The sequence below is a fragment of the Pavona decussata genome, unplaced genomic scaffold, assembly GCF_977016875.1.
Source record: "Pavona decussata unplaced genomic scaffold, jaPavDecu1.1 SCAFFOLD_254, whole genome shotgun sequence".
NCBI classification, from domain to species: domain Eukaryota; kingdom Metazoa; phylum Cnidaria; class Anthozoa; order Scleractinia; family Agariciidae; genus Pavona; species Pavona decussata.
Genome location: NW_028145657.1, coordinates 6,495,155 through 6,509,686, shown reverse-complemented (window position 1 = coordinate 6,509,686; position 14,532 = coordinate 6,495,155). Strand labels below are relative to the sequence as shown.

Here is a 14,532-nt window from a genome sequence, read left to right as displayed (position 1 = left end):
TTGTTATTGTTATTGTTATTGTTATTGTTATTGTTATTGTTATTTATTTATTTTTGCAAATAGACCTTTCTCCTCCACAGAGGCTCCTTCGTAAAGAAAGGAGCGAACAGTTGGCAATGGGGTGAAAAATGTGGTGCGGGGACACAGTCCCTCGTGCTCCTCGTTATTTCAGACATTTCACTCTCTCCAGTCCCTATTTATCTCCGCTCGAGCGCGAAAAGGCCTCTTGGGAGGAGAGAGCAAATTGATCAAATACATCACGGTACAGATACAAATATGGAGGAGAAAATCTCTGTGCTATACCAAACGCAACCCCTGGGGTATTTTACCAGTCGTTTCGTACCCACGGACGATTCGTACTCGGACGATTCGCATTCATACGATTCGTATCCAACTCGGACGATTCCTACCCAGCCAATTTAGTCGTTTCGTTCCCATCCTATCATGGGTTATCTGTTTTGAATGAGTGTTGCTTATGTGGCATGGAACCAATGGCAGGAAAATTTGTGTGACGTATTTCGTGTAGCACTGTACTTAATTACACGAAGTGGTTTAATTTACTCTAATCAATCATGGCGGACAAACAGTACATGTACACCTGACAGTGCATCGATCATATCAGTGGATCAATCCAAGGGTAAACTTCCTTGACTTCATTTTTAAAATGCTTTTCTTTTCCAAAATAAACAAAAAGCTTTTACTTGTATCTTCTGATGCTGTCTTTTGATCTTTAACATGTCGTACGCAACAATCCAGCAGGCAGCTGAATTTGTGTATAGCTTGTGTTGCGCCTGCTAAAAGCCGATTTTCATTATCAAAATGCGCTTATATCAATCATGGCAGACAGACAGCTAACTTCAGTCAAGGGTAACTTCTCGGATCTTGTGTCTTATAGGGGGCCTCGATCGATGGTAACGGTCGATATGTCGGCCGACTCACGGTCGATATCTCGGTCGATGTATCCACCGAGTATCGGTCGATTGTTGGTCGAGTAGCGGGCGAGTGTCGGTCGAGCATCGACCGCTATATAGGCGACGTATCGACCGATCATTGGATCACCTTCGGTCGACAGATGGACCGACAGTCGGTCGCGATAGCATCGGCAGTCTGTCGGGAATATATCGGCGAACAGTCGGTCAAGTATCGGTAAAGTATCGGTCGATGCATCGGCCGATACTCGGTCGACACGAAAAAGGAACAAGGATTTTGCTTTGTTCTAAAAAGGTTAAACTGGGACACTACCGTGTAATATGCTGGCATATTTTTGCGCGTTCTCTAGACCTAATATGGTAAAATGATGCAATGGTGGAAGAATAAAATGAGATAACGACAGACTATCGACCGACTATCGGTCGTTCAGTTATATTGGCCATCAACTGATATGACGACTGATATATATAGCGGTGCGCTGTGTACACGAATGTCGATCGAGATAAGGACGAAGTGTCGAAAAAATATATCGATAGAATATTGACCGATATATCGGCCGGTAAGCGGTGAAATATCGATGAAGTATCGGTGAACTGTCGGTGTATTGCTATCTATATCCTATTATCGGCCGACAGCCACCTCGGTCGAAACAACGACCGCCATAGCGGTACAACATCGACCGAGTCATCCCCAATTATCGACCGAGTGTCGACCGACATATCGACCGTTACCATCGATCGAGGCCCCCTATAAGACACAAGATCCAACTTCTCTTGATCTCCGCGCGACTTCAGACCTTCAACATCTAAAACCTCCAAATTTTGAAGTCTCCAAAATTAACCCCAAAATATCTTGAGATTGGGTTCCCAAACAGTGAGATTTACAAAAATGTTTTAAAACGACGGAATCTCAACGCTAACAATACCGACCAATACCTAGCAGTGTTCAAACTGCCATAATTAGTGCCTTTCCCGAGGGGGGGGGGGGGGGGGGTACTCCCTTATATGGGCTATAGTAGGTATGTGCGGCGCCAAATTCAGCCACTTTGGTCATAAATAGGGTATCGATTTTAGCCATTTTGCCGCCATTTTGGTAATAAATAGGGTATCAATTTTTGCACTCTAGTCTTGAATTCGTTTTTTTTTTTTTAGTTTTTGAATAAGCTACTTCTTCATCATGATGTTTACAGCAACTGTGTACGTGCCGCAACGGCTTGTCATGCGCTCTGGTCACGCTCTGGACTCTAGGGGTTTTTGACTGAAGTTGACCAGACACTATCAGGTCATAAATAGGGTATCAAATTTTTGGTCAGGTCATAAATAGGGTAGGGAAAATCGCAGGTTTTCATAAATAGGGTAAGGGTTTTGGGAAGCGTGCCGCACACCCCTATCCATTTTTTTTGGGAGTACCCCCCCCCCCCCCCCCCAGGCCTGACTTGTGGATGGTACAGGGTGTTCCTTCTCTTTTACCTCATGGGCAGCCTCGAATTCTTTCACAAGCTATCAAAAAAATTACATGAATATAATACAAAATCACGTTGAAGTGTCGGTGTTGACAGGAGAAAGATAACCAAAAACATGCGTTATCGGTGTTAATATGTCACGCATTGAAACGCTGACAAAAGTATTTTGGTATCATCACTAGCACTGAGTGTACATACCCGGCTTGCAGTTAATTTGGATAAGGCTCTGCTTGGTCTTTTGGGGTAGAGTACTGCTCGGGGGACGCTAACTCACTCCTTTCTTCAGAATCGCGAAGTTTGCGCTTCTTGCTACGTGCGGCTGCGAGCTACTCGGGAGTCGGAACGACTTGTCTCGACGGAATGGCATCCTTCTTTAGCAACATTTTTGTCGCAAGGCCTGCACGTTTTAAGCCGCACCCATGATAATCTTCCGGCAGAAAATGGTCGCTACAAATGTGGCCAGAACCTGGTCTCCATGAATCAGGCTCTCTTTTCTGACGCACAAACGAAATCCATTGTCGAAGAAATTTTTCATCTGTCCGAAATTGATGCATAGTAACCACGTCTGAATTTGTCTTATTGCAAAACATCACGACGCAGCGCTTCCCAGGTTCCTTTTTCTTTTTACCTTTATCATTATTGCATCCGCTATTACTATTTTGTTTTTCCATTGCTTGAATCTTTTTTCAAGGGCTGTTTGGTAATTACAGGGTAGTGGAATTTGGGACACACGTAACACGCGACTATCTGAACTTCCGATCACCAATGCTCGATGACAACCTGAAGTTTAAACGCTCTACGATAACACTCGTTTTAAGAAATCAATTGTACGAAATAACATGAGCGAACGAGGTTCCAAAGCCTTGCGAATCTTCGATGGACATTTTCTTTTAAAAATGTCAACCTGCGATTGAAATTGTCTGTTCAAAGTGCGAGCTAAATGCAACAGGATTTCAGTCATAAACAACTGAATATACCACAATATAATAGTTCACGATGTAAATATATTCTATATCAAGTCTTACACTTTATTCTCGATTACTGATATGGTTCTTTTTACTTGCTCTAATATTTTGGACCCCAGGTTTTCCCAAAACTTAATTACTCAATGGTATTCCGTTCATCATGGCCACGAATATGTACATATTTAGGGGAAGCTTGTTGTCGTTCCGCTGAGAGTTGCGACTATCATATGATCCTGAACGGGGGCATCTGTTCCACACGTGTGACGTAACAAGGCACGTGACATTGAAACCGCACTTTTCAAAAATGACTGCAGAATTGCCGTGCAAAAAGCTTCCTAATTCAGTCAGTTTTCAAATTTCGATCGTAATTCCTTTTAGAAAACTTTTCTTATTAAAGAAGGATTATGGAAAATACTTAAAAAAGCATATGAATTTTGGTGCGAGTTACCCTTGAATTATTGTTCAAAACGTCCCCTCCGATCCCTTGGACAGAGTTCAAAGGTCGGATGCCCCACTTATGCCCGCACCCCCTCTGTTGGGGCAAGACATTCGACTTAATTTGCATCATAAATGATAATACATATAGTCGAAAGCAATGAAGACGGTTTGTCGTCGAAAAGTGTTAAATTTGGTCTCTCGGACGAACAGAAGAGGACAGCTAGTTCAGCTTTTTGCCCTGATTGTCATTATTGGCGTGGAGCTGCTTGTGTTAGCAAGCTTTTATATTCCGAAACGGAACAACAAAGGCGGGAACTACAGTCGCCATTATGATCAATTTATCTATGGAAAGGACAATTTGAATCTCGATGGGAATACTTCGAATAAGAATGGAACTGGTGGAATTTCTTGGATTTATAGTAACAAATCCAGAAATATAAACGACAATTTATTCGCGAGCGCGAGCAACACCTCGCAGATAAAGGATTCCATTGTGTTGCCAATGATTCGCTCCAGTTGTTCTCAGTTCAATTTCTCGTTCGCCACGCCAATTGAGGAACCGAGATTCTCAGATTTAGAGAATAATTTATTTCTGCTTGTTCTTATTATTTCCGGAGTTGGAAGAACGTCGTTTCTGGACCAGAGAAATGCTATTCGCAGCACGTGGTTAATGAATGCGCGAAACTTAAATTCGCTGAAATGGAAACATGTCTTTTTGCTCGGGACGAGCAATGATCCAGCAATAGATTTGGAAGTCCAACGCGAGGCTCACTTCAACAACGACATTTTGGTGTTGAACTCGACGGATAACTACCTGAATTTAATAATTAAAGTTCTCTCTGGATTTCGCTGGGCGTACATGCAAATTAAACCACGCTTCATCCTAAAGGCAGATGACGATGTTTACATTCGTATTCCGCATTTAATTACATGGTTGAGTAAATCCGAAAATGGCAAGTTTTTTTACGGTGGATACGTCTACAAAGATGGTGCCGAAGTTAGACGAAACAGCACAGAGCTTGAGAACACTCTTTCCCTAGACTGCTACCCTGAAGAACGTTTTCCGCCATATTCCGCTGGACCTTTTTATGTGATATCTTCCATGGCTCTTCCAGCTTTATTCCAGGTCATGCACCGGCGGAGAGTATTCCCTGTTGAAGATGCCTATATGGGTCTCCTTGCGAACAAAAGCAAGATAAAGCCCGTGACAATACCTGGCTTTCAACTCAATGACAATGTCACTTACTATAAAAACTGTTTTTTGGCTTCAAAAATTGCCTTTGGACACCATTTTGATAGCGCCCACCTTTATTACCTCAGAACCAAACTACTGGAAATCGAGGAACTACAGTTGTCACAAAACTTTAACGTCTGCAGGTTACACCAATTGGTCATGACACTATGTATGGTTTTGTTATACTTGGTATTACTGCTTAGTGTCATAGTAGCTCTTGTGTTTTCCTTTATTATGTGTCTACCTTATTTCACAAAATCCTGATGAGAGCTGGTATTAATAATTAATCCCATTAATGTTATTGGGCATCTCTTGGTGCAACTTGCATTGTCTTGCAACAAAATTGCAACACATTGCAAGTTGCGTAACAACAACCCAAAGACTCAAATTCCAGGTATTCAAATTTTAAGGTACTTGAGTGCTAATTATGGCTTGATTGAGAGAAGACCAATTCTGCCATATCAAACAAAATAATATAGATTGAAGCAATTTAATTAAGTAGTATAATTGTTAACTTTTATTATGCCCCTGGTTTCACGGTAGTGAACAACACTTTTGAGCAGGGAATGAGATAAATTATATTTATTTTTCAATCGCAAAAGAGGATTATACAGACGATTATTTCTGAATAAAGTAAAAATATTAATATTACACATTACAAATGACTTTCAAAATGTATATAGTGGCTTGTTAAATGACTGCTGAACTTTTATCTAATACATTTTTTACATAATACATAACAGCTAAATTGGTTGTGCAAAACAATTCTACATGAGATTCAAGGACTACAATTGTCAGACATTAGACCAGTCAATTAATCAATTAATTAATTAATTAATTAATTATAATATTATTATTAAATAGCTGAACTGGTCTGTGTTGAAATTGAGCAATGTAATTGGCTCCTAATTGGTCTGAATTTTCTTACACAGTTTGCTACGATGGACAACTTGCGTTACAACATGCATTTGAAAGGAGCAAAGTGTTTCAATTTTTGTCAAAAACAAAGCAAAAATTGTTTTCAAATAATTTTTTATGCTTATGAAGTATAGGAGCTGTTCAAACCATCATGTCAGAGTTTTACCACGAGCGATGAATTTTATTATCCAGACTAAGAACATAAACAAGTTTCACGCAGACCTGAAAGCAACAATGCTAAAACCTATATCATAAAAACCTTACTGAACTACTGTAGATTGTTTGGTCCATATTGGAAATACAGTCGAAGCTCTCGTAAGCGACCACCCAAAATGTCAAGGATATGTCGTCGCTTACGGGATGTGGTCGCTTACCAGAGGTCAGACCACAGGGGGTCTAAATCTCGGGTAATTTACATATGGTAATTGCGGAGACCTAACCCTTTTGCCGCATTGCTTATCGAAACCCAAAGTAATAACTGTTCTTTAGACCGACTGATTTAGGAGCAAACAGTAAACGGCATTTTTGCAATGTTACATTTCAAGTGTAAAACATTCACAACTTTCGCGTTTGTTCGTTTGTTACATAATCCAGTTGACGTTCTTTTTCGCCACAATTTTTCTGTTGAATTATGCAAGGTTGAGAGAGTCATCACCGGTCATGCGTGTACATTCCTGCTATTTACAAGATAAGAGAGTTTCTATCCTACAAGGGATTCAATCTGATTGAAGTTCATTTCAATGTATCAATGTACACTGTAGTGTATGTGTATGTTATCAATTGTTTCAATGCTAAGCTATTTCGGGAGACACTTCCGGTAGCTCCAGCTTTGAGATTTTAATACAGTGTCCGCTGTAATGATGTGGGTCAAAATGTTACAGCGACAGAGAGAAACAGCAGATTGTGTCAAGTGGTTGCCTACGGGAGGTTAAAAACAATTGAGAATTTGAAACAATCATCCCTAAAAGTGGTTGCATATGAGAGGTGGTCGCCTACGTGAGGTTCCATCTATAGTGATTTGACTTGAAAACTTTTGGTATTTTGGAAAAGTGGTCGCTAATGAGAGGTGGTCGCAAAGGGAAGTTCGACTGTATGTTGGTCTCGTCCTTTTTTTGCAGGTTTATAAACTTGCAAAAAAAAAAAGAACTCAAACGACATTTTCCCAATACGGACCTCACACTAGTTCAAGAACATGATATACAGTGTCGTAATGACCTTTGTGGAGGATTGAGAGCTGCCATATTTCTTAAAATGAAAACATTTTTTTATTTATTTATTTATTTAAAACAGTAAGAGTAATACTTAGATTAGATTATTTTAGCAAAATTATATATTATAGAATGACATAATATAGAATGGTAATAATAACAATCATTAATATAGAATATTAAATTGTACAAAATCAAGACTTTCAAAATGTAGTGTCTAATATTAAATGATTGTATACGTACTGAAGGATTGCTTCTACCTACATTGTTAAGTGCACATACACAACAGTATTGGTTGTGCAAAATATTCTACATCAGATTCAAGGACTAATTAAGGCACTCAGTCACTTTTGTGAAGTATTGAGGGCTTCATCTTTTCTAAATGAAAACAGATTAATATTTTTGTTGTTGTTGTTCTGAAGTAGTGAAAGCAATAATTATTTAGTTATACTGAGATTGTTTTAGCAAAATAATCATTATAATATATTATTTTTACTAATTAATATAATTACATAGACAATGCAGGTACAATATGCATTGGCATGTAACAATAAACATAGTAAAATTATTATATTTTCCTAAGTCATAAGCTATCCAGACATATATGAATGTACATGAGAAATTGTCTCTGAGCCAGTTGTTTTTTAAAAAATAAAGTTTAGATGGGGTGACATATGTGCATGTCTAGAAAAATTTCAATCTGCCAAACTGGGATATATTAGTTAATTTCAATGTATTGAATACGTCAACCTCATCCCTAGGGTCTTTCCAACATTCAACATGACCAGTGGCGGCAAAGACCCTTGGGCACCCTGCAAAAATATACTCCACAAATCCTGGAGAATTCTTTTATGTGAGGAATACTCTTTATCGTTGCACACTTTTTTCCAGAATGGCGCCAGAAGGATACCATATTTGATCCTGGAAATGTTTAGCAAAGATGAAAAACGAAGTGTGTAATACATGATGACAAAATAATACTCCACCAGTTTCATGAAATATTTTGCTGTGTATCCTACAGTGGTCTTTGCCAACCTCTGCCATTTTGAATATCTTCAAGACCTCAACTTGTTGACGAGTTTCTTAATACATGCAGCAGTGACAAATTGAACTTGCAATGATTCGCTAACAAAAAAATCCATTTATAGGTCTATAACTGATTGTCTATTTATAACCATGGGCATTGACTTTGTTTGCATAACTGGCCCATTATGTAATATCAAAATTATTTCCTCTGCATGCTGCTATGAATTAGTGCTTATTAAATTTGATATAAGAAATTTAGCTCATTTGCAATCATGGTGTTATCCCCAGCAAATCAGTCAGTGGGAATTATTCACTCTGCTATTAATAATTTATTGTATGAGTACTTAAAGTTCTAATTACTATTTACTTGACATAAGAAGTTTTAACATATTTCACAGATCTATCTCAGTCTATCTGAATGCTATAGCAGCCTCTTATTATGTAGTGGAAGTAGGCAATGCAGGACAAGCTACAGCAGATCACCCTAGACAAAGCAATAAGTCTCCTTATCACTGAGGAAAGGGGGCAAGTAAAACAACAAACAGCAAGTGTACTTGGCGAGGATTCTTTCAAGTTTCCTCTAAGTTGTCTGCACTTTCTCCAGTTTCACTGATGAGATTGTTTCATGCTGTCATGCACTAAACTAATGGTTGCTTGACTGTATTCAGGGGGGAGGCGGGGGGGGGGGGGGTGTCAATGAACTCTAAGAAGACTTGTGCTTTGGAAGAATGGTTAGAATATTCCAGGAATCTGAAAATATAATGCCAGGTCATGAATCAGGAGATGGGCAAATTAGCAGGTACCAAATTAATGATTCGAGGTAAGGGATCACAGATATGTTTTTGGGATTTCTAAGACAAGAGAGACAATCCTTGGGGAGGTGTGTGACTTTCACCTTCTGGCCCCAGTTGTTCAAAGAAAGGGCGGATAAAATGTATTGGTTGAAGTACATTTTACCCGCAGGATAGCGGTTTATCCACTGGATAGTTCTCCACTTTTTGAACCGACTGTGGCTTGGTGAAATACTTTGGTTCAGAGGAAGTGATCACAGCAAGCTGTCAAACAGTGCAATATCATTTACATGCTATATGTTTCCAAAATTTTGACAATGGAATATATTCGAGAGTATCATACAGAATGTCCTTGATCTTGATTTTTGTGGTGACATTTGTCATTATTTTACAGCTACAGAGCAGTGTCATTCACTGGAAGAAGCCGTAGGGAGGTGAAACAGCTGGGTGAAAGCCTGCATGGTGCCGTGAAGCACTTGGTCGCCATGAATTAATGATTTCAGTTTTACCAACCAAAAATATCCAATCAAGTTTTTTAGCTTTTGACACAAATAATTTTTGGCTGTTTCTTGTAAGAAACGAAAGTTCACCTTTAGGAATTTCCTTGAGCTGTAGCACTTGATTTCCAAGTATCTTTGGCACAAACAATCCGACTTGAATTGTGGAACTTGTGGTGGCTGTACACAAAATAGAGAAAACCGAGAAAACCAACTAAATACAGAAATGGCGTGCTCAGCCAATCAGGAGCAAGTATTTTTGTCGCTTGACCAATCAGGAGTGAGTAATTTTGCCAGAGGTATTCTTGCCCAGTTTATGAGCAGTTTATGGCTATGCGCCGGAAAAGAAGATCTTCGCAGGGTATTAGCAGGGCCTTATTGGAATCCAAAAAGAAAATTGGTGGTAATCACGCATTTTTTAGAGATAATTAAGCAACAACTGTTACAACTGCAGCAAGCCATTGCCTCTAACTTCAGTCGGTGAAAGCTAGGTCAGCCCAGGCCCCTTTCCCGCGCCCCCACCCCCCCCCCCCCCCGCCCCCGAAAATAACGGCTCTCCGAAACTAACGTTTATTTTTATCTTCCTTTTGACCTCCGAAAGTAACGGCTCTCCCGAAAGTGACGGCCCTTCGAAAATGACAACCCAACAACAATAGAATTCTGGATTGTATTTGATGTAACGTTCCAAGTAGTACATTTTGACTCTTTAGTACAAATAAATTGTCTCTATTTCTATCGACTTACGGTGCCACTAAAATATTTAGCATATCATAAGTAACTGTCCAGAACCTAAAAAATAGGCACTCGAAGGAGCCATGTGGTTTCAGCTACCATAATAAAAAGTTATTTCATGTGTTTGAGTAACCCTGAAAAAAGTCATTGTAAGAAAATGAAAAGGAATCTCTTCAAAGATCAATAAATTATATGTGACTGTTACATTTACTGTAGGTTTTTGTCTGCTTTTATGTGATGTAGTTTATGTCATGTGCATTTATGGAAAAGTTGCAAGGCTGAGGTGTTCGGTAGGTGTATGTTATATGTTAGTGGGGTTGCAAATTTGTAGACGACTTAACTTGCCTGCCTTGTTCGTACCATTGATCGTAATTACCGTTCATTTTGTACCGGGGGGGGGGGTACTCCCTTATATGGGCTATATAGGTATGTGCGGCGCCAAAGGGTATGGTTTTTCGGCTGTTTTGGTCATAAATAGGGTATCGATTTTAGCCATTTTGCCGCCATTTTGGTAATTAATAGGGTATAGATTTTTTCCCTCTAGTCCTGGGTTAGTTTTTTTTTTAGAAGAAGCTACTTCAGGTCATAAATAGGGTAGGGAAAATCGCAGATTTTGGTCATAAATAGGGTAAGGGTTTTGGGAAGCGGGCCGCACACCCCTACCCAGTTTTTTTTGGAGTACCCCCCCCCCCCGGGATTTTGTATCGGCAGTGTTTCAGATTTAAAGAAGTTACTGAAACAGAAACTCTGCTCGGCAAGCGTAATGCGGAACAGCCTGAGTGCAGGTCTGGACTAAACAACATGCAGAATCATTTGTGATTTTATTTCAAACTTATTGAATCACTATCATAATTTAAAAGCTGCAAGTGTCAGCAGAGTCAAATAACTTGATACAGTGATAAGTTATGGTACGATCATTTCGGCCTTTCTTTTTCTTATGCCTTTTTTTTTTTACCGAAAGTAAGGACTTCCCGCCTGGAAGTAGCGGCCCCTTTGGCCTGCTAAATCCGAAAGTAACGAGGTCCGTTACTTTCGGAATTCTACCGAACGGTAATTGTAATGTTGTGATTCTGTGTTTGAAAGATACAGTAGCTCCAGTTGAAGAGGATGTCAGCTTCATCAAGTACGTAGAAATCTTATTAGTCCCCCACCACCGCAACAAATACAGGTGCACGTAGATACCGAACACATCATGATCTACACTAAACACAATATGCATAGCATTGTCATAACACAATACAGCAACATGACACAATACAATAAAGCAATAATGACGCAATAAAACAAACAAAACACTACAAACACAAAACAACACAATAGAGGCCTTTAGATTTTTGTAACGGAGTCCAATTACGAATATGAGATTTTTGATACTTCAAATTTTTAGCGAAGTACTAAGAAGAGATATATCTCTGTGAAAGCGACGATCTTAAATATGCATGTGCATCCTTAATTCTCGCAGACGTTTTTTACGGCAAGTTCATCCTGGGACCTACCTTATTATAGGAAATTAACAATGCACGTTGACAACGCGAAGAAAATTTACGTTACACTAAATTAACGCGAATTTTTCAAAAGTTAGGTTTACATGCATTAAATTAAGGCGAATTTTTTGATAAGCATCTTCCTTTATTTACTGCGATTTTCCGGCATAATTCTGCAAACTCGCACTTTACATTTCTGAATGCCAAACTGCGTTTTGGCTTCGGTCAATAAAACCTTCCAAGACAAGTACACGGATGTTTCTAAGTTTTTTTTAAAGCCGAAAATTTGGTTTTGAAGCCTAACTAGACCCTATCAATTCAAAAGATAATAAGGTTTTGTAATGAAATAAAGGTGCTTTCATATAACAATGTTGTAAAATAGCGTGCATTAAATTTCCATCGACATTAATTAAGATACATTAAATTAACGCAAATTTTGTAAAATCGCGTTAATAAAGTGTATTGTTAATTTCCTACAATAAGGTAGACTGTTCACAGTCCCCTATTTTTCCGTGGGATTTTCGAGACTCGTACGCTTCGATCGAACTCCCGCCATCTTGGTTTATAACGGCGAGCACAACCTGGGGAGAGTGCCTAAACTACTGAGGGGAGGTGGTATGGGGAGGCGGCGGGAAAAATAATTATTCGTTCTCTATTTTTCTTGCTCCTCCTCCCCGACTCAACGTACCCCGATTGGTGCCCCCCTTGTAGTCAGATGACGACGGCTATCTTTTGTTTTTTTCTTTTTCTTTTTTTCTCATTTTTTTTTTTTTGGTCACCAACATGACACGAGGTGGTCATTAGAGCTCTTCAGCCTATTGGAAAAACTATTGGTAAAATGCCGACGGTTATTCCGTTTTTTCGCCAAAATGACACTGGTTCGATCAAACGCGCTCACTCTTTGCTGGAAAAATTCGTAGTCGACCTCGTACACGTCCTAGAATCTAAAGGTCTCTAATAATACAAATTAAATTTAAAAAGAAATCAGCAGTACGACTTCTTATTCTAAATGGTGAAGATGGCTTCAATCCTTTAATTCAACATGTTTATTCTATAGGTGCTCCATCTCTAAAACGGAGGAGAGATTCACCCGATATTAGCACACGGCAGCATTTAAGTCCCACAAAACGCACGTCTTTAAGGACACAGCGCGACAGAGGTGTGGAAAAGAAATTAAATTTATAATTTGTTGCTAGTAGTATATGACAAACCAGTTGATAATGTTTTTCTCGAACCCTGATTCGCTGACGGCTTGAACCGCGGGATATATATAATGGTGTTTCCTATTCAACCCCTGTTCTGTCGTGAATTCAGAACAACCCCCCTCCCCCCTCCCATGCCCAGCCTTCCCGAAATTGGCACGCATCGTTTTTCGGAAATTTATAGAAAATGAATTAACTTATTTGCGCAGGATATTCACTTATTTAGTGTCTACTAAAACAATTGTTCACAAATATTCCACCGTCATCCACCTCCATCTCGGTGAATAATCGTTTACTGAATAAAAAAGCGATACTTATGTTTGCATTGGATGCTAATTAGTAAAAAGAAAAAAACCAAAACAAGCATATGTCGTTTTTTGTATTTCATTCCTGTTTAGTGATGGAATCCTGCAAACATTGTCTGAGTTACTTTTAAGGACCTGGGATTTCTTTACCAACAGGATATGGATATGTTACACATGCAGCTGGTAGAGAAGAATTTTTTCAGAGTAATAACAACAACAACAACAAGTTTTTTTGAAAATGAAAACAAAATTGTAAAACTCCACTGAAGGGTCAGCTCGAGAAGAAAACTAAACTAGTAGGCAGTTGACCTCAGTGTTCGTGGGTCCAGAGTCCAGGGTAGTCTGGTCCCCGACTACCCGCTTAGGCCTCGCTTAGCCGTTACATGTACCCCTGGCACACCCCCCCCCCCCCCCACTCCACCCTCCACTCCACTCTTGGGGGGACGGGGTAGCCTGCGCCTAGAGGTGAATAGCACTCGAAAGGGTTGCAAAATGACGTTTTAAGAGCCTCACAAATAGACCGTGAAGCAGTTAGCAAAAACTGCGCTGAAATTTCTGACACTACGGAATTATCGGCGAAAAGGCTAGGCTTGCTGCCAATGAAGTAGAGGATATATGTTTCCTTTCGCTTATCTTTGAAATGACGTGAGACGGGAAAGGGTTAACATTTGGGCATGTACAAGTGTAAGGGGTTTAGCCTTCGGACAGAGTCGCCCGGTTGAACCTTTTTGAGAACTTACCTATGGCTGTAATCCGACCGTCATTCAGAACTCGGAATTCGAAGTAGTTTCGTTTCAACATGCATGCTTAACACTATTAGTTTGATTGCAAAACATGAAAGGGAGTTTATTACCATAAAGATATGTTGCCTAAGATAGTGGATTGATCTGAGAATAATATGCTGGGATTTCAGTATATATCCGCGTGTTACAAGTTGTTATATGAAAATTTCCTATCTTCCATTGCAGTGATCAAAAATGGCATTGTCGAAGATGAGGAATTAGAAGAGTTGTCAGAGCAGCTTGGAAATTCTTGGGAAAAGCTCGCCCGGCGCTTGAAATTCACCAAGGCAGAAATAATTGGATTTCACAAGGATAACGAAGAGTACGCTAAAAAGGCATTGGGCATGTTGGAAAAGTGGAAAGAAAAATGTGGCTCGGCGGCAACTTACCAGATATTGTACGACGCTTTGTGTCACCGCTTGGTATCTCGCAAGGATTTAGCGGAAACGTTCGAGGTATCAGCTTATTAGGACCGTTTTGAGGGCAAAACTATTAGGTTTGCCAATTCATGGGTCTGAGTTCGACTTGTGCTCCGGCAATTCTTAGTTGTTGGATCAA

The 14,532-nt window shown here is 39.6% G+C and overlaps 1 protein-coding gene across 1 annotated transcript in view; it reads left to right on the top strand.

The window, feature by feature from the left end:
* Nucleotides 1-3,906: 3,906 nt before the first annotated feature.
* LOC146456830 (beta-1,3-galactosyltransferase 5-like) overlaps nucleotides 3,907-14,532 on the top strand; it is an 83,636-nt gene continuing 73,010 nt past the window's right edge. The window contains exon 1 of the mRNA XM_085092875.1: nucleotides 3,907-7,013. Coding sequence (XP_084949001.1) covers nucleotides 3,953-5,293 — 1,341 coding nt within the window. The 5' untranslated portion in view covers nucleotides 3,907-3,952 and the 3' untranslated portion in view covers nucleotides 5,294-7,013. The remainder of the gene's footprint in view (nucleotides 7,014-14,532) is intronic.